This window comes from Sinohyriopsis cumingii, chromosome 4, assembly GCF_028554795.1.
Source record: "Sinohyriopsis cumingii isolate HCF-2022 chromosome 4, ASM2855479v2, whole genome shotgun sequence".
Taxonomy (NCBI): domain Eukaryota; kingdom Metazoa; phylum Mollusca; class Bivalvia; order Unionida; family Unionidae; genus Sinohyriopsis; species Sinohyriopsis cumingii.
Genome location: NC_142964.1, coordinates 49,429,709 through 49,451,526, shown reverse-complemented (window position 1 = coordinate 49,451,526; position 21,818 = coordinate 49,429,709). Strand labels below are relative to the sequence as shown.

At 32.9% G+C, this 21,818-nt stretch overlaps 1 protein-coding gene across 1 annotated transcript; it reads right to left on the bottom strand.

The window, feature by feature from the left end:
- Positions 1-624: 624 nt before the first annotated feature.
- LOC149801137 (transcription cofactor vestigial-like protein 2) lies at positions 625-16,656 on the bottom strand. The gene is made up of 4 exons (XM_089955163.1): positions 15,499-16,656; positions 14,423-14,702; positions 7,955-8,359; positions 625-2,002 (listed from the first exon to the last, which is right to left on the bottom strand). Exons 1-4 carry the CDS (start codon positions 15,568-15,570, stop codon positions 1,947-1,949), a joined length of 813 nt encoding a protein of 270 aa, XP_089811289.1. The 5' UTR covers positions 15,571-16,656; the 3' UTR covers positions 625-1,946.
- Between the last annotated feature and the right edge of the window lie 5,162 nt (positions 16,657-21,818).

The window sequence follows — 21,818 nt, the reverse complement described above, 5'->3', positions numbered from 1 at the left end:
TAGGTATAACATATACAAGTTAACTGATTTCATTTGAAATGCCCCCTTCCACCATATGACCATTATAAATTAATCATGTAATTTGACCAATATCAACAGATAATCGCTCCATAAATTGTTAAAATGGCTAGCTGTTTTTGATGTCCCCGTACGTTTTAAAGTTTAAAAATAGCTAGTTGTTTTGTATGGCCCCGTACATTTTAAAATGGCTAGTTGTTTTTGATGGCCCCGTACATTTTAAAATGGCTGCTTGTTTTTGATGGCCCCGCACATTTTAAAATGGCTAGCTCTTAATAATATACTGCTTGTATAGGAATGTGAATGTGAACAATTGGCCACTATACGGGCCCACTCAATTTTTCGAAATTTCGAAGCTAAGGAGATATCATGTGTGTGTGTGTGTGTGTGTGTGTGTGTGTGTGTGTGTGCGTGTGTGTGTGTGCGTGTGTGTGTGAAATATATTATTTGCGTGGCAAAGGCATTAAAAATGGTAGTGACGCAGGAGAGGACATTCGTGAAAGTCACAAAATCAGCCTTATTTTCAACATTTTCTAAGCATTTAAATGGACTTACCTATATCTGCATGCTGACTCATATACAAAAATGAGCAACACGGAATCCTGGAAATTTGTACGAATTTATTGTACATATGAATTAGTAATCAATAACATTTTCTTAAAATGTGTTACATCTCTCTCTCTCTCTCTCTCTCTCTCTCTCTCTCTCTCTCTGTGAAAGCGACGTCATATCTTGGAATATATTCAAAATCGTAGCATTCTCCTACATTATCAGCAAAATGTTATTACAAAAATAAATCATATCACTCATCCTTCTTAAAAACATTATATGATTGAAAATATTTGCACATTTATAACCTGCAGTGATCTGAAGTGCTAAAATTTTCAGTCGAATAATTACTTAATAGCAATTATGCTTCAATTTAAAATAAAAACCGACTGAATCCAAATGAATCGTTATATTCTACAAGGTAATTCCAACTTCGACTCATTTGCATTATCATTGACTATTAAAATGTGTATAGTTCATGTATATAATCCAAGTGTCTCTGGTGTTAGATACCCTTCCAGGCCAACAATGTGTCCATGGAAAAGGCACTTAGTTTCCAATATAGCCAAAACTGTGTTTAAAATGCCGTTAAAGCCAATAAAATCGAAAATGAAAGTCCCTATCCCAAGACTAGCACTGTTACATTATAAACCGTCCTTGAGCAGCCGTCCAGCACACTGGAGTAGCTCGCCATTGCAATAAATCCAGATAAATCTCAACAAAATTCTTCACACGTAAATCTTTGAATTCAGTTCACTGACTACGACGTTATGGAAGCCTGATATCTGCACCATAAATAAGCTCATTGGGATCAAAATGGAAATCCGCTAAAGACTTACCGCGTTAATAAAGTTGCAAAGACTTTACTTGGAAACAATTGACTGCTTTTGCTTGTATTTCAGTATTATCCAACATCAATATTTGTCTTCCAAGAGAATGTGTCAAATCGGTTTAAACTCTTCATTACAGAACTTAAAAGGATCGCTTCTAAAACAACCATGGAATAAAAGGAAATACGTAACACTCTGCGAAGAGAAGATTCCTTGTTAAATAAATTGTATGTGCATACGGCGGAAACCCAAACTAATCGTTATATTTGTCTTTCTGAGTTGCATTATTTGAATGCATCTTTCGATTCTCGGAGAAAGAATAACAATACTTTTACGAGTCTGTCATCTCCTTCCCATAAAGACATGTGCTTCAGATACCACTGTACTGTATTTCTCATCTATCAATGTCTTCCTGTCACCCTAGACGCTCGTATTGTGACCTTGATCCTTCGTATTGGAGTCTGTATCAGGTAAACCTTGAAACCTCGCACAGAGATTTGAAACTTATAGGCTAACACTCTTCACGCTTGAATGAACGTCATACGTGGATCAGTACCAATACAAATCTTTGTTTGTGGCTGTCTCGGTTGATGCACTCTCAAGTCCTGGAAAAGACAAGGAATAAGTTTCAAAGACTATATCAGGTTGCTTAATACACTCTGAGTAACAGAAAATCATTCGCTCAACAAATTAATCAATAATGCAAGAAAGAAAATAGTCAATCAATTTTACGAGCAGATGAAAAATATTAAACAACTGTACCGTTACCAAAATGAGTTAAAGCGATGGACGTGGTCCTTGAGTTAGAAGTAATTGATAGTGACATGTGGTTACAATTGTTGAAAGAGGATGATTTGATAAAATAAATTGTTGAAAGAGGATGATTTGATAAACTGGTACAACGTTATTTTTAGTAGCGGTGCTGATAATTTTCATCATACCATCATCATCACTACTACTATAGTAGTGATGATGGTGAGGAAGATGAGGAGGAAAAGATGATGGATAATACTATTGATAATATTGTTTAGAGATAATATTATAAGAAATTGCATCAGTGACAATACGTAGGACGATTAAATATAACAAAAGGCACAACCTGTGAAGAGAGTATGTACATAAGAACATTGATCTCATATTCGTGTGGTAGTAATGACAACAACTCAACTAAATGCTGGGGAAAAAACACCTCATACTAATGTTGAGCTTTCTTTAAAGTTTCTTTGAAGAAGCCAGATATCTATATCGGTCGCAAATACCTCAGAATCGTACTGGAGCTCAAGAAAAGGTTTCTGCCAAAACATTGACGTATACGTATCGTTCGCTGTGTCATACGAAATTCATTTGTCAAACTCTTTTCTGTCCGCTTGCGTGAAGAAGATTATATTAGCACAACACCTGATAGGATCTTAATTGGAAACTTCTGCAGGAAGTGACGTAGATTGGAATAACCTGATTTGGAGGAATATCCACGCAGACAAAGAACTAGAAACATATTATTAATCTGCATGCGCTTGATGGTTAGTTCTTTTTCTTTTTTGTCCTCGACAGAAGGAAAGAAAGGAAGAAAAGAAAATGTTTAAGTTAATCAGCTTTTGTACCATCGTCTTTACGCAATTCGTATTGCCGTAATCACTAGCTCGTAAATAGTTCAAACGTTCCAGATGCAACCATTAACGTTTACAAATAGTTTTTTTTTTATTAAAACAAATACAAACTATACATCAAAGAGCAACTGTTTTTCCGAAAAGATGAAACAGTTGACACAAACAACATTATTTTTCAATAGTTTGACTCCTGTTAGGATCGACGATCATTGTTCACACCTAAAGTGGGTCAACTTCACTATTAACCATACCAGGTGTTGGATATTAAAATGACGGGATAATTACTGGATGCAGAAATTCCAGATTTACTGACTGGATATTTTCATTATTTGATCTGGAACTGTAGGCTACAGTAGGCCGACAAATGTTATTTAGCGTCGCATCACATAATAAGAAACATTAGCTATTTTACATCGTAAAAATATTGTGGTTGGGTAAATTTCTGTCAGTTATGAGACCGCTTCTGACCACGTTATTCTGTTAATTGAGGTGAGTTTATTTACTCCTGTAAGTTAACATTTAAACCACGCTTGTATAGGGTGGATTCCATGTTACATGTTAATCGTCCAGCCCACCCCACCCCACGCCCACCCCACTCACATCCGCTATCAATTGACCAATACTGTTAGTTTAATTTGTTGTTGTTTTCGTTGTTTTTTGGAGGTTTTGGTCCATTTTTCACCGCATGAGATAATGTACATGGCATAACAAACCCTTGTTGGGTAAACTGACAACATTCAGATCGATTAAAAAAATGGCCGCCAAAATCTTGTGAAAGTAAAAACACAAAGTTTCAGATAGCGTTGTGAGGAGAATTCTCACGTTTGCAACCATAGCAGCAAAGTGAATAATGAACTTGAATTTTATGGACTTAACTGGACCAATCAGACTCGCATAATGTGTTATGTTAATATATCGTTATATCAAAAATATTAAAGTGCACAAACTTAACTAAAGTATACCGACTATGTGATAAAAATGCTTATACAATTGTATTGCTAGTAATTATAGTCATACGTTTCAAATCTTCTACGATCTTACGACCTGCCATAAATCAACCGCGAGGTTTCTGTTGCGAATATCCGATCCGTTCTCAGTAGCTGTGTTAATGAAAAATATTCACTCACCAAAGAACGTTGTCTTTTTGTACTTGATAATAGGAGTCTATGATCTTCCACCTGTGTAAATTTGATAAATATTTTAAATACTTATTCAGCTATTTGTTATGGACAAATGCTGACATAGCATTCCCTCCCCCCCCCCAAATTTAAACATGACTCTTTCTTGAGGGTACTGCACGTGACAGTATAATGTCCTATATTTTTTAGTGACATTGGATTGCTTGGGACGTTAATTACGTAAAATTATCAATTTTCAAAAAGCTAAATTCCGCAACATTTTCCAAGCGATCAACTTTAAAGGTTAATTATGTGGGTTCAAGCTTATTGTAACCCAAAATCCCGTCCTTATTATACGTTTCTATAGCACCGTATAAGAATAATTGCATTTAAAAGAATGACAATCACAAATATCAGCGAAAGTATTATCTGCCGTTGATATGAATGCACTAGGACTCATCAGTTCAACAAAGAACTTCCTAACGTAGAGAATATTGTATGCAATTTACGATAGGCTGTTAGGTGCATGCAAATGCGGAAGTTCGATCTCTTTGTATTTTCGACGATTTTATTATTATAAAAGCCATATTGAGAATATAAATACAATAGTTAAGTCGAAATTATAGACAATATTTCTTCGAAAAGAAACTTCAGTTCTGTAAATTGGTATATCGAGGAACCCGCGACCTTTACAATGTTATCTCTTTTATGAAAAATATATTTTCTCTACGTTCTGCATGATATTTGTTGGTTCTTTCCTCTGATAAATCTACTAAGCAAAGTTTTACTGTTTTATATATATATATATATATATATATATATATATATATATATATATATATATATATATATATATATATATATATATATATATATATATATATATATATATATATATATATATAAAGCAAAGTTTTACTCAAGATATATGCTTGCAGTTATAAGTGCTGTACTCTATGAACGGGAACGACTTATTTTTCAATATCATTCTCCTTGTTCCTCTCTCTCTCTCTCTCTCTCTCTCTCATTTTACCCCGATGATTTCATGAATTATATGACTGTCGTTTAAAAATATTGCTGATGATATGACCGCTTCGAATATATTTGTAAAATATATAAATAACAATTAGGCCTACTGTGAAAAATCATGATAATAATTCTCCGTTTGACACAATGTAATCAATAGTTCCTTAAAATTGCGCCTTTTCCATCTTTTAATAGAAATTTAATGAAAGTAAACATTTGTTGATTTTTTTTTTGTCACATATTGTAGCCGGATACTGTACAAAATCAGTGGTAGCCGGATACTTACCATATTAGTGGTTTTTGTTCTAAACAATTGTGCTGTCGATAATCTTGTACAAAAGTGGATGATCAGCTAAAACTAACGTTACACATAGCAACAAACCTAAACTTCAGACAAGCAACCTAATGCAGCCGTTAATTTTAAACAATCTTACAATCAATTCATTTTCAACGGTGAAATTTTGGAAATTTAGTTGTTGATGTAATATTTTCCCAGTGAAAAGGATTTTTAATCTTCGCACGTTGTTGAACAAAAACATTACATATAGTGTTTATACTTTGAGATTGTCACCATAACTGAGCATTAAACATATTTTGCTTCAAAACTTGTCGCTTATAATAACTGTGTGCATCCGTCACCATCAAAAGAAAATTAAAAACCAAATTCACGCATAGAAAAAAAGGAGTGCTGAAAACACTGTTGTAAATTGTGCATGCCAAACATTATCCTTGATTTCCTATACCATTCATTTTAAGGCAAAAAACGGCCACTCATAAAAGGCCTCCAGACACTTGATGCCAGTAGTCTAAGGGGTAAATTTTGCAAACACAATGATTTGAGTGCAAGCAATGAATGTGCGCTATTTCTAGCACACACAGTACGAGATATATGAAAAATCACCACATAACCGCTGTGCGTCGTTCTAATATATTTCCGTGGCACATTCATCGTGTATTTCCCGATCGAGTTTCCCAGACGTTAATTGGAAATGCACGTGGTTATCGTTAGCCATCGTATGCTAATTTGTAGCCGCCGATTAGAAGAGATGATACCCATTTGCACTCTATTATTCCGTCGGCTCTTCTTTGTACAACATCGATTTGATAGCATGACTGTTTCAGTTAAAAATTAGTATTTGATATCCAAATCTTGAAAGGATCGCCTAATATTTACGTATTACTTTAAAATAAAGCCAATATTTGAAATATGAGTCTTTTTCCCATATCGGTCAATGTAATTTTTAAAATAAAACATTATGTATAGACAGAATTTGCATGAATCTTATAATATAACCAGACTGAATTAACATAGACAGAGTCTTTAAATAAATAAATATATATATATATATATATATATATATATATATATATATATATATATATATATATATATATATATATATATATATATATATATATATATATATATATATATATATATATATATATATGTTTGTGTGTGGGTGTGTCTGTGTGTGGGTGTGTGTTCTTATCTATTGATAATTTCTATTTCTATACATTCCTATTCATTTGGCTTATTAGTTTGGATGAATGTAATGTAGTGATGACTATTCCTTTGGTAATCGTTGCCTTATCATTTCGATGCGAGTCAGACACTGGTTTTAAGATTAAGAAAATGTGTTAAAAAATACACTTGGTGGTCTTGGTATTGTGTTTTACAAATTTCTTTAATAAATGAACAACCATGTAAATGGTCCGTGTTCTCATCACTGATAATTAATATTTCATTTTCTATATCCTAGAAACGATTTTGTGGTTTCCATGTAAATTGGTATCACTACCTACCATTTTCCATTCAGAAATCAAACTCAGAAACAATAACAAAAACAAGAATGTGAACACTGACACCTATTACAACAAACATATATCTTCACTTAATATCATTACTTCGAGGCAAAGCCCGAAAACATTTAAGAATAACCCTAAAACCACTTAAGAATAGCCCTAAACACACTTAAGAATAGACAGAAAACCTTTAAGAATAGCCCTAAAACCCTTAAGAATAACCATGAAATATGAGAGATGATTCTCATAAAGCCTGTTTTTGTTATCTTTTTATCCGATAAAATAAAAAATAGAAAGCGTACGCCTTTCAACAGCGATGCATCATTAGCCCTGCATTTTTATAGCACTACTTTATTCTTTTTCTGTTACAAATAACATCGTCATGGTTGACAATTTAAACGACATTTTCAAAAGGCATATATTGTCCCAATAAAGAATTTTTTCTGAATATATTATTGGTGATTTTGATTAACAATACTGTTGGTCGAAGTTATTGAAAAATCCTAAAGGAAACAATTAAAAAAATAGCAATTGATGAATCGTTTCATTCAATACCAGAAACGGCTCCCCAACCAACCACACACCCTGCAAAAGTTCGTCATGAAGGCTTATGAAAGAGTTTTTTTTTGCTAACTACAAATTACAGTTTGTACCTCTGCCACCACCAGCATCATCAACACTCCTGCCACCCTTACTAGTAAAACTATTGATACTATTGTTTTATTCTAGAGGAAAGGTGTGATAACCACTGGAGCAAGAGGATGGTAAGATCCCATTATAACTTGGGGGGAATGCTCAAAAGAGTGCGCAGAAAATGCGTCAGACGGTATTTTAAAGGTCCGAAGAATTAAGATTTTAGCTTGTCTTTGTAAACGAAATGGAAACATTAAAGTCTCATTTCGAAAATGTTCCTTTAAAAGTTCATTCCAAGAAAATATAACATTGAACTTGGAGGAAAAAAATGAAAACATTTTGGACAAAAGAAGTGCAACATACTAACCTGGAAAAGCACTTTGTCCTGCATATTCCGAGCTCAATCTGTGGTCCGGATACCTGAATTTTGAATCAGATGCTTTTCCATAATCACTTTGTCCTGACAAACTTCCGGGAAAATGTCCGGATCTCACAGAGGACTGTAAAAGTAGAGATCCGATGTTGGAATTATATCTGTTAGCACTGACAGAAGAGTAGGGGAAGTCATAATGCATGGGTCGGTGGTGGAAAGTGTGCGACTGAGAGGAGAGCCTGGAAAACCATGGATCTTGCAGTCCGGAGAATCCGGGAAGAGACGACGGGGTGTAATGTCCGGTGGGAAACTGGAAATCTGAATACAACGATCCATGGGAATAATAGTTACTATTCCAGAAAGAAGGGGGGAATTTCCTCTGTGACATCAAAGTGGGATCTGAAATGTGATATACTGTATAATAATGTTATGAAAAACGAACCTTTATTCATTTTACAGTGGAAGCCATGTTGATACTTATTCAGAGTTAGTGACTTAGGATATAGTAATGTGATAACTGAAATCAGATTATTTAATTAGTTTTTGTCAGTATGTATGTTATATTTTGTTTTGGTTTTTGGTGTGTGTGTGTGTGTGTGTGTGTGTGTGTGTGTGTGTGTGTGTGTGTTTGTGTGTGTGTGTTTGTGTGTGTGTGTTTTAAGTTTGTTACAACAAGCTGTGAGAAAATTTAACCGCTCGGTCAAGTAAAGCCCCTGGCTTGTAACAATATTTATCACCTTGAACACTGAGCCTGGTTATTCTTCTTTTAAGTTTTAATACACGTGCTAATGAGTGAGGATGGGATCATTTTTTTTTCCAGCTTCTTTTCACTAGAAAGATGTATATTTCTACAAAACATCAAAATATAGCACCGACCTAAAAATGGTCACAGCACCAGTTAAGGACATAAATCGAATGATTTTAATAACAATAATGACAACAATGGCATCAACAATAACTAAGCAGCCTAAATAGCATAACAACACCATCAACAGCAGGAAACATCACATCCATCACCAACTACAACAACAATAATAATAATAATAATAATAATAATAATAATAATAATAATAATAATAATAATAATAATAATATCATCACTATTATTATTATTATTATCATTATTATTATTATTATTATTATTATTATTATTATTATTATTAGGAGGAGGAGGAGGAGGAGGAGGAGGCAAAGCACTCAGTCATAATGATTTGAACCGTAAAGTGAAGGGCACACGTTCTATTAAATAAGTCTTCTTTTTTTTACATAAACGATTATCTCTTTGGTTGTAGATATTTCAATTAATTCAAGAACTAAACAGTTCATGAGGATTTATTAACATTAAGGTCATGAAATAAAACTCAAATAGCTCGAGTGAAATTTAAATCTCAAACATAACATCTTCATTCAAATCCATTTGATAACCATTTCTCTTTTCAAGAGAGCCATCAGACGATGAAATTGACGACAACAATTATGATGAGGAGGAACACTTCAAGTACTGGAATTCATTTATTTTTCCTTCTTCCTAGATTATATTAATACTAAATTTTGAAATAGTATCCCATTTGCAATTATGTATCGCGAATTATTATCAATTTTTGTGGTACCCATTTATGTAGAGATAGTAAATGATGACTATTAATTCCGTGTGTGGAGATGTACAATGCAGGAAAAGCGTAGATCGTGCGTGAAACGCGTAGTGAAGACTGTCCTAACGTGTAGTTTCAAAAATCATTCTGTAATTTAGTTTTAATTATACAAATGAATATACGAACAGATGTACATACTTAGAACAAGCAATTGTAAACACATAGAAGCTGAGTCGAATTGTTCACTTATTGACAGGGAAATTCCAGCTAAACTCTAAAATAGCTCTCTCTCTCTCTCGCTCTCTCTCTCTCTCTCATTTCAAGAGGTTACTGACGTAGATTCGGGGCGTAAAGTGGAGCTGTTATCGCTGAACGCAGAATGTCGTCGGCCCAAGATGAACGTGAATTTAGGTATTTTGGTTCGGTTTGAGCAAAATCATTGTTAAAATAGTGAATACTGTTTTAAAAGTATTTGCTCATTATCAATGACTCTAACAAAGGCCAATAATATGTGAAAGCACTCAAAACTGCAAATAGAAATTTTCTTTTTTTAGGCACAAAACTACGGGCAGAACCTCTTTAATGTCCGCTCAATTGAAATCTAATTAAATTTATTGAATATTGCCTAATTAAACTAAATAATCCATTTTGAACAACAATAAACATTTGTATTCAAATAAGAAATATTATATTATCTAAATCATCATTTTATTATTACCTAGAAATATCAATCCATCGTATAAAGGAGTTCTTTAGATCACAACCAAACTAGCGTAATAAATTTGTCCTGCACTATTTGATATTTTCAAAAGCACCCAAAAGTATATACTGAATCATCAAATGTTATTTCCTAGAATTCCGCTGATGTTTCATTACAACGAAATATAACTGACTGGTCAAAAATAAAGTGGCTCTATAAGGAGCTAAAAGTCCTGTCTTAGTTGTTAACTACATGGTGCTAACATTTTCTAACAGATGAATACAAAATCTTAATTGTTTAGGGCACGAGTCACTTTTCTCTTTCTATTATTACTATCAATCTACGACAAAGCTAATAAAAGATTAAAGGTTTTCAAAATAAAATCCAAGCAAGAACAATGTAAAATGTGCAGCATGATTTTTAAAAAAAAAACGAATGGAAACAAACTATTTTTAACATATGTTTTTCTTAATTCGTTGTCATTATTTTTGTGTAAAACATTCATGCTTACAGTTAAATTATTTGTAGTTTTCAGCAAAGAATTAAGCGATGATATTAAGAAAGAAAACGAGAGAACAAGAACCGTTGATGATTAATGGATAATGAATTAATGAAATTTCCCAATAAATTCCTTATTAAGATATGAAATGCATTTATTTTGTTGCATAACGTTAGAAAGATTGCTCAATTTTTTCTTAATAGTCAATTAGTTGTTTTTTAAAAATCATTATACGGATAAAACTGTTTTAAGAGAGAGAGAGAGAGAGAGAGAGAGAGAGAGAATCCCATGCACAATTTACCAATTTTTTATATCTATGTATGGTCCAATGAAAAGAATGGATATAATATGGAATAGATTCGTTGGTAAGACAAAAGTTGCGTATCGAACAAATGTTAAATATGTTTCCTCATTAAATTCGAAATATCTTCTATAGAAAGAGATAAAATATCACTTTATCTTGTGATGGTTATTTTTACAAGAGTTCTCTTCGGTTAAGGATGTTTACATAAAACTTTGTTTTAAGTATCAGTTAGGTTTCTTTATACTTTATATTTGCGTATTCCGAAGTTTACGCTATTCACTCCAATTCTTTCTTTTATCAATTTTAGAATTCGTGCATTTTTGAGTATTTTAAATATTATTCATTAGTTTCTAACGTGATACTCCTCTTAAAACTTGTCTTTTATCATTCAAACCTACTCAGAATAATGGGATAATGTAAGAAATAATTAAATATTGCTAGGAATAATTGAAATTGAAATGAAAGAAAAAACCTATTCCTGGAACGATATTCATACATCATTTGTATCTTTACTGCTGTTCCTACGGAGACCAAAACTTCAGACTTATAAATACATTAAAATAAAGCCAATGAATAGAAAGAAATATATTCACAAGGTTGATTAAATTAAGGCACCATGTTTTTCTCAGTCTTTTCACTCGACACATGGCACCGAGCCGTGACCCGCTTTTTCGTGAGAAACTTATTTGCATCATAAAAATCCAGAAAGGGTCCGACGGTTAATTATTTAAATCAAAGGTCTTACATTATGTTCGGTGGCGGCAAATTGAGTTACAATATTAATTGATGACAAGTTGGTTGATCTTGTTACATTGTAATAAGGTTTTAGCAGCCTCGGGGGAAAACAGCTTCCATTAACACACATTTTAATGATTTAGTAGCGTTAGCCGCAATTCACGGCCGTGTCATATAGCTGAAAATTAGAACAAGCCAATAAAATAAGATGTATGTATGTTTTCTCACGATGGGGGTTCGTAGAAGTCCCTAACGGGATTTTGTGCAATTTCTCTGTAGACTAATTACTTTCTCTCGAGAAAGTTTGAGGATAGTAACTTGCTTATTAATTTCAACGAGAAAAAAATAAAATCTGGCATTTGTCAAGTTCAATTTTACTTATTGAAAGCAGATCTCATGTGGAGAATCCTATTAGAATTTACCCCACTTAATTATAGCAGTACGTCTTGGCCTGAAAATTTAACGGAGTAATAATTTTGTTTTAGAATATTACTTTACAATTATGCACTTAATTTGCAAAATAGTAAATACATGACATTTCTAAGCCCTATTAATGAATTTAAAAAAATCAAAACAACGGAAATGTGTACGCTGAAAGGTATATGATATCGTTAAAAAAAATCATTAACACGACTGGAAGAAATAACAAGTACGATTCAGATAATACAAAAATAAATCTATATGGAGAGTCAAAAAATTTAATTAATATATTTTCATACTTCAAATGATAATTACTAACGAAGAGGTCTAAACTTATTTTTAATGACACAGATGGAATACAATAGTTAACCTGATGAAAATAAGGAAGTAAATATATGAAAGTAAATTTAAGGGCTCGCTTAAATATGTAACAATTATCGATAACCAATAAAAACAAATTGACAGTATGGTTTCAGCAGTTGTTTGTTGCTGTAGCTATTTTTTTAATGTTCTACTTCGTCTTGATGATGATGATGATGATGATGATGATTACTACGACTGCTACTCTTCTTCTTCTTCTTCTTCTTCTTCTTATTATTATTATTATTATTATTACACTGACTAACCAGTCATAATAGTTTTAGTGCGTGCAATCTTTGATTATCAAGATGTGAGGATTAAACCGGTAGCTGTATAGGAATGGTGGGAGGGGGTGTCGAAGAACTGGGGAGTCTATGTGCAAGGGTAACTTTGATCTGTAAGTGTTAAGTCTAGATAATATTTAATAATGCTTTATTATTATTATTAGTAGTAGTAGTAGTAATATTAGTAGTAGCAGTAGTGAATTAGTGGTAATACAGATAGTTATGATATTTTTTTGTAAAAGAAATAGATTCTTTATCCGATAGTATTTGTCTGATGCTAACAATGAAACGGAATTTACTCTTTCATATCTGATTGTAGGGTTAAATTAAACTTTGTAATAAATTCATGCTCGTTAGCAGCAAGTGAGCTGTGACAGAGTTACCCACTTTATATTAATTTGCCTGTGATAGATTTTGAAGTAGGTAAAGTCTTGTAAACATGCTTCTTATCTCTCCTCAGAAGTATCAGCTACTGTTTCTCCCCGGGTTTCTGTAACAAATCTGTGCTCTGAAACTCAGCCTCCCATGGGTTTTTAATGTTCACGAGATAAGTTGCTTTTTGCCTTTTATATGCGACCGGTTACAAGGCTAACAGTTTAATTGAATCTACAAGTGTCTCCACTTACAGATAAGTTGAATAAATATGCAATGGTGTCTTCTGCTTCTAGAACAGAACAGTTTGAAATGTTTGTCTTAAAAAATGTGTTGATGCTTATTGGACGTGAAATATTGACTCGTACGTTTTGCTCTACTGGTGTATTGTATAATTTAAATTTGATTTCCTTTAAAATCAAAACATATTTTACTAAATTTTATACAAATATTCCAATAATTTATTTGCAAAGAAGCATAACAAATTGGCGCAACTAGAAACGGCAGTGCTATTTAGAAGAAATGTCGAAATCTAAGCTATTTTACTTTAACATCACGTCCACGATATATTACATTTATTTTCAGTGCATGCAACGTAAGCTCCAGTCAGCAACAATTCAAGGAAAAATAATATATTTTATTAGTTTATTTATTTATTTTCTTTATTTTATTTCATATTTGTTATAATGTGTTGTGTATTTTGAGTTACAGTTTTAATTGTGGGTTGTCACACGTACAAGGAAATACACCCAATCACGTAGTCTCCTGGAATATGAATTCAGTCAAAGGCTACGCAAAACAAACAAAGGAACAGATAATCAGAATAACCAAGAGAGACAGACAAAACAAAGTAAATCATCAATAAGTAAATACACACACACATTCATATATATATATATATATATATATATATATATATATATATATATATATATATATATATATATATATATATATATATATATATATATATATATATATATATATATATATATATATATGCATGCATACATACACACAAATATACATACATACATACATACATACATACATACATACATACATACATACATACATACATACATAAACAATGTGGTTATAATTTTGTGTGTGTGTGTGTGTGTGAGAGAGAGAGAGAGAGAGAGAGAGACAGAGACAGAGACAGAGAGAGAGAGACAGAGAGAGAAGTTACTTACCTTTTGACGCAAGTTTGCTGCCTTGGTTTTCAGGACTGTAACTGCTGGGTTGGCTTAAGGCCCGCGAGAAATGTTCGTCCACTACTGATGATATATCCCCTGTGTAGTAGGTGAACAACACGCAATTAGCGGATAGATACTGGGTATCCTTCGGTTGTTCCACTTTGTCCTCGTCCTTAAGACCTAAGAGGCCGGCCCCTGGGTGGTGCAACAGACTGCTGGAATGGGGCGGGTATATCCCTAGGTCCAGAGGCTCTTGACTCTTTGGAAGACATAATGACTGCAAGAAAGAACCACATTTTCGATTATCACGTATCCAGAGAATATTCAACATGGAAGAGAAGCAATATAAGCGTAGAGTAAGGTCCAGTACAATTAAATCAGAGTTTTAGAAGTGGAATGAACCATTATATTAAATGTTTTCAAGAGATGCAGAAAACTCTTTGCTATTTCCTACACAGTGTATTTTTGCTTTTCTTGTTGCGGTGTCCACCATATAGATTATGTATTCAAGCTAGCATCAGAATTAACACAACTTGTGAAAATCAAGGAAAAACATGTAGCAATTCCGTCTACAAAATATCCAACTCTACTGATACCAATTTTATGCATACGGTACTCGACAACGAACTCTGGAAAGTAATGTCTTGAAAGAAAAGTTGCTGATGACAATCTCAAGATTAAATGCCAAATGACGTGCCTGGCCAAGAATGTCAATAACTAAACAGAAAAATAGTTTTGGAGGAAAAGAGCCCAGAAAATGTTTAAAAGTGTGTGGTAGTATCCAAAATATTTGGACAAAAGAGTCCTCACATTCCTAGAATCTTGGAATTTGGAATATAGTTGGAATAAGAATGTGCATCGGTAATAGTAGATATGCGACTTACGTTTGGCGTGTCAAGTATTCAATAGGAACATAACAATGACTTCTAATAGGTTTTCTTTAGATTACACACAAGCTTGACCAATTGATTGGCATTCAATGAATTCCTATCAACAATAGACAACAATACGAATATGATACTTATTCCAGCATGAAAATTACTTTGCCGATCCTAAGAGAAAAACTGATTTACCTGGAATGGTTCGCTACTCCTTTGATATCCGAAGCTTGAAGCGTACGGTTGGTACATTACATCAACACTCATCCCGACTGGAACTCCAAGTACTCAAAACCTTCAATTCGGAAGAAATTCTTACCACAAGATAATTCTTATCTCTTGGACACAAATGAATATATTTGGAATTCCCGGAGGCGGAGCCAAGATTGCTTTCAGAGTGTGTGGGATGCAGCTGTTCAGCTCGGTGCCGTCAATCATAATTTTGGGCAGCCTTCGTTCCCATGTTCAGCATCCCAAACACTGGAACCACTCTGAGAGTAAACAACACTAAGCCAATAGGTAAAGATCTCCTGATGGTAACTCATGAAGGGGGTTAGTTCTTTTAATTAATGAAAACATTTGTGACAATCAATAAACAATGTAGATGAAATTATCCAGTCATGCTGTCGTACAGAGAACATGCATAAATTAAAATGACATTAATATTTCTATATTAAAACACAGCATTGTTCGCTAAAAGCCATTTTGGAACCTTCTGATATACAAATGATAAAATGACGAATAATATTTGCGTTGTATGATATATGTAAAGAGCAATTCAAAATGGGTACGTGCCGCAATTCGATGTACAAAAAAGAAAAATGGGTTTCATTCACTGGATTTCAAAATATTCATATTTTCCTTACAATCACCAATGATCCTCTGGAATCTGAATATTGAGTACAAAATAAATAAATAAATGCAAATAGGATTTAATATATAATCAGATATAAAAAAGATTTATGGTATATTCAAAGCAGGAGTCGAACACGTGTCACGAGTGACGACGCCTTTCGCATGTCTCCTAGACCTTATGCACCGTTGCCTTAACCGACAGGTCGATGCCTTAACCCACACGGCAGCGCCTTAACACCCACGGCAGTGCCCGAGCCCCCACGGCAGTACCCTAACCCACAAGGCAGTACTCTCATTCTGCAACTTCTTTGAATACATTTATTGATACTCGGTTGAGTACAGAATTGATTCGAAGTTTTCAGAACTTATGACCGATCCAAACTGATATTTGTTTGGTTTACATCAGTGTAACAATTTATATTAAAGATGAATTCCACGACGACAGCCACTTATCTCTTACATGCAAACATATTCCTAAAACCTAATTTAATCGTAGCCTTTGTACGTGCTGATGGTGAAATTTATATTTATTGCCCTGCGAGTAAAATATTTGCTTCAATTTCTTTCAAAAAATATAAGATTTTAACTTTATTAAAACTTTAGTTAAAAGATGGAATTGTTTAGTTTGTTTTGTCCTTTTGCTAGCAATAGTAATAAACATTATTAAACGTTTTGAGAATTTAATACTCTGGTTAAACAATAGCGAGTACCTACCTTTAGACGTAAGTCTTTTGCCGATATGTACTTTACTTTAGGAAACTGTATCGATCAATGCACTAATTGTAAAATCAGTGCTAATTCCTCGTCCATTATTATCCATTTGCGTCCACGCGTTAAGTTTATCGCCAAGAAGAATACGTAACATGATCGTCAGCAACAGGTTCGATGGACTCAGCATCAAGCAGAATTGCGTGAAATGGACATCCATGTAATGTATGGCAGCAAGTGAGAGGTGACTGGCATAATTACTTTTGTTTGAACAGCATTAGTGATTAATGAAGATTAAGAGAGTTCATTTGATCATGGAAACAGTTCAGCGTTGGACCATGGTGGAACTGTATTATCTGTTACATAGTCCCGACACGCTCTACATGTATAACATACTCAGTTATGATGATTAAGGAAAAGACGAAGAAAAAAAAAAGAAGTTTTACTTAAAACCAGTCTTTTATGATATTGTTGAAGACATTCAATGCATTGTAATATCGAACTTTACTTGGTCATAGTATTGCTTAGGAAAATGAGGGCAACAATTGCCACTGATTAACGGTACACAGTGATTTGTTTAAATTATTGAGGAATAAATCTAACAAACGTACATTTTGTACAAATCATTAAGGCAATCAATCATTTTGATAAAGGTTCTAAACAATACTAAAACTAGTATAACTGCTATTGAAAATAGCAAGTTTGTTTTAAACGTAAACAAAGTAAACTAGATACGATAACAGGAAGGAAACTAGATATGATAACAGTACGGAAACTAGATAAGATAACAGTAAGGAAACTAGATAACAGTACGGAAACTAGAAAAGATAACAGTAAAGAAACTAGATATGATAACAGTACGGAAACTAGATACGATAACAGTAAGGAAACTAGATATGATAACAGTACAGAAACTAGATAAGATAACAGTACGGAAACTATATAAGATAACAGTAAGGAAACTAGATAAGATAACAGTAAGGAAACAATACAACTGTAGTTGTTCAGAAGTATCTAGAAAAGAGAAAGTTATTTCATATCTAACAAGACGGTTTTACCAATATAAACGATAATATTTCATGAAAGAATTTTTTTTCCAAAAGGCAATAAAGTCATGTTTGCATCGAAAAAAAGAATTCGCAGTCTGCAAAAGATATGCATTGGCACCAAACTCTTTCGAATAGAATATTTCTAAAGAAAGAAAAAGAAATTCCCTTGCACTTTTAAGAACTCGAGAAGTGATTTCTTTCAGGCGGGGAAGATTTATTAAATGCGTTATGCTTTCAGGCAAATATATACATGATGAGTAAGAGCTATTAATAATAAAGTGAAACAATTCAAAATGGAAAAATACGGATCAACATTGCACAAAGGAGCCGATGTAATTTTCATATTGTGATAATCTACACATTTAGGATGATTTAAGTTTTTGTTTGTTTATTGTTAAAGATTACAAATTCACCTTCACCTTTCATTTTCAATAATTAATCCGGCAGTTTCTTTTATAAAAGCTTTCATTTTAATAGATAGGAATGAAATACCGCGAAACTTCTTTAAATCGAAACTTCACTGAACCGAAATAAGTTTGAAACTGAAATAGTTTTCTGGTGTTAGATTTTTCTTTCTCTAATTTCAGTAAAAAAATAAAATAGAAAGATTCAATACATCGAAATCACTTATTTGTGGAAACCAGAAACAGAATTTGGCTCCCATTTATTTTTACACTATCATATACGCCAAAATAAAAATATTCATAGCGGGACCAGTTAAAGACCAAATGCATTTTCACGACGAGAAAGATAATTTGTGTCTCAAAGCGTATTTGAATGATCACTTTTAAAAAGATTGTACTAAAGAAGTCGTTCATATAGAGGGAGAATGGACACTTGGAATGAAAGACTACCCGTGCTAAATGATTACCTGCCCCTTTTAAAAATAGTTTCTTCATTTTAAAGGACATGATGGTCCTTCAAACAGAAATAAAATGCGTGGATTTTTATCCTATTTAATTGGATATTTTTCATTTGGCAAACATGTTTGATTTATGTGTATTTGATGTCTGAGGCAAGTTTCGCTCAATATTAAATTTTATTAAATAATATTTACTAAAAATAATGTTTTAGCGTTCTTTACTGTAACCATTCGAAATAACAAGTAATCAATCAATTACGGGTTACTTTAATAGTTGTTGCGTTATGCTCCCTTATTAAAAAAACGCGTAAAACTAAAATGGAGCATTCACTTTAATTTATATATAATTATAGTCGACTCCTTTTCGTTTTTTGATTTCATCTAGTCGTCTCACGAGATATTTGCCGACACACAGAAGCATGAAAGACAGACTTTTCCCTCGCGGGATTGTCGTCAAATCTATACCTCACCATACTCACTATATCTGTATTTATACATCAAAGATGGGAAACTGATCAAAACTGGAAATTAATAATGATCTAGTCTCTCTTATCTCAACTATAAGAAAAGCAACCAGTGGCCCATAAATCCTATTAAGCGACACACAGGGTCCCATCAGAAAATTTAGTCAAGGCAAATATAATTAAGTGAGTAGTTTTAATACTTTGCGTAGCACTTAAAAGTCCGATAAATACAATAAAACTTAATGCAGCGTCTGAATGGGGAAGGGGTGGGATTTCCCCGATATTACTTTCAGTGATGTTCCATCTGCAATATTGACTTCATTAGCATGTCTTCTTTGAAATTTAAGCGTAAAAGCCAACAAAACCAGGTACAAAAGTATCATAAAAATGCAGGTTATTTCGTTGAAATCTATATAGTGTGTGACTTAAATAAACCGAGCAAATAAAACAATGCATACAAATGTGCCAGAAACATTAGTAGTAATAGAAAAAACGTAGAGCCACTATCCAAACGTTTAAATCCAAACTGAAATTAAGACAACAGTATTGAAAATTGCGGGACATACATTCAGACATTTACTTGGAAGATGGATATTATATCGTTGCTATTATATTTGTGGTGTGTATGAGCAGAGGCTAGAAGCCATAGATCTAGTTTAAAACTGAGCGTTAAATTTCAATGTTCTTTTACACTTATGATGGAATTAATGCTTAGCAAATTGCAGCTTTAAAAATTTGAATACACAGCCAGCAAATTCATTCTTTTTGAGGCTGCTGCCTCAAGTGTGGGAAAATCCCCACTCTTGCCAACAAAAGTCGAAGAACATAAAAAGCTTCCATCCTTAAAGACAAATGCATTCCGTAGCATTAGAGATATGTCAACGATAGGGCATATCAAGCTGATCCACCATCGCAGAAAGCACCAGACTGCCCAATAAACATCACTGTGACAGACTTTTTTTGTTTATTGGTGTCAGAAGCGGGATTTGCGGCAGCGATGTTCAGAACGTTTGTTATCTCATAATCTAAAAAAATATTATTGTCAGTGTCAATCTGTTGTTGACTCGTTTTACTGTATTTCGTTTCTTTAAAAATATTAAACAATTTAAAAAAATGAATTATTTGAAAGATTTAAATATTGACATTTCGTATGAAACACCTATTTTTTAGATCTGGAACCATCTCTTACTTGTAGCAACAAACCGCAAATTTCTCAAGGTCAAAATATTGTTGTATGTTTTGAATGTCAATGCTTATTTACAAATGGATGAAAGTCAGACTTGCGTTTAATGAGACGCAGTTTGGCACATTTGCTAGAAGAAGAATGTGATCAGTCTATGTCCCTCAGCCATTATACTTTTAATTTCTGTTTTTAAACAGTATACAATGTTACGATACCAATTGTTTGCATATTCCGGCTTAACTGGAAATATGCCTTGTGCGTGTATTTAGATGCTTGAAAAGTTAATTCTGTCTGTCTATTTAAGCAAGCAAAGGACGGGTATTAACAGAGTTAATATATATATATATATATATATATATATATATATATATATATATATATATATATATATATATATATATAGTGAGGGAGAGAGACAGAGAGAGCTGTGCAAATTTTATAGACATGTTAACTCACTCTGTCCTTTCACATTAAATAGATTGCATATTACTGAACTATCTAAAGTTTTACAGAGAATTAGAAATGGCAGTTAGCTACATAAAATAATCAAACCACGATGCAATACATATATGCTAATCTGGAAATATAGCTTTGCACCATCCTTATTGCGACTTTCCATCCCTCTGACAAGGACTATACTTTATGAGAAAAACGTATGTGTGTGTGTAAGTGTCGTCTGCAGGCATTTTCTTTCGCTCTATTGGAACCTTTACCTTTCCACACTTTGTTAACCCCATTCATATTATCCACTGATTATATCTGATTCATTCTGTCTTCACCCTTGTTATTGTTAATCTTCTACATTTGTGTGGACACAAACTAAAAACTTGTTCATATTCTGGCAGTTGTTATCACCAATATTTTAATCAGTTCTTCTTGTTAATCCGATATCCTTGTTAATCAGATATCCTTGGCATTACGTCTAACTCATTTACTCAGCGATTGATGTTAACACCAGTAGTGTCCACACAATGAACAAATATGGCAGATTTACTTTTGAAATGCATTGGTGGGTGTATACGTAGGTATCTATGCAAAAATGTGCATATACGAAATAGTTTCAGTGACTATAACATGGTTTTCATATGCGTTCTAAGCTAACGTACTCAAAATATATTAGGCATATTCACCAAACTTTATACACAAATACGTTACAATCATCTTATACAAAATGTCTGGTCACGGTGACCTTCTTTCTGCTTTATATTTGTTTTCAACTTGCGCTCGTCTGTTTCGCAAGGCTGTGAGTTATATATATATATATATATATATATATATATATATATATATATATATATATATATATATATATATATATATATATATATATATATATATATATATATATATATATAATCATCTAAAACAAAATCAATAAAAGTAAGATTATGTTT

Bases quoted from the DNA above. Each gene is read 5' to 3' on its own strand.
- LOC149801137 (XM_089955163.1), bottom strand. From the start codon at position 15,570: ATGAGTGTTGATGTAATGTACCAACCGTACGCTTCAAGCTTCGGATAT. The intron at 14,703-15,498 runs GTAAATCAGTTT...TCTTTCTTGCAG, and splicing joins GGAGTAGCGAACCATTCCAG to TCATTATGTCTTCCAAAGAG. The intron at 8,360-14,422 runs GTAAGTAACTTC...ATCACATTTCAG, and splicing joins CAGCAAACTTGCGTCAAAAG to ATCCCACTTTGATGTCACAG.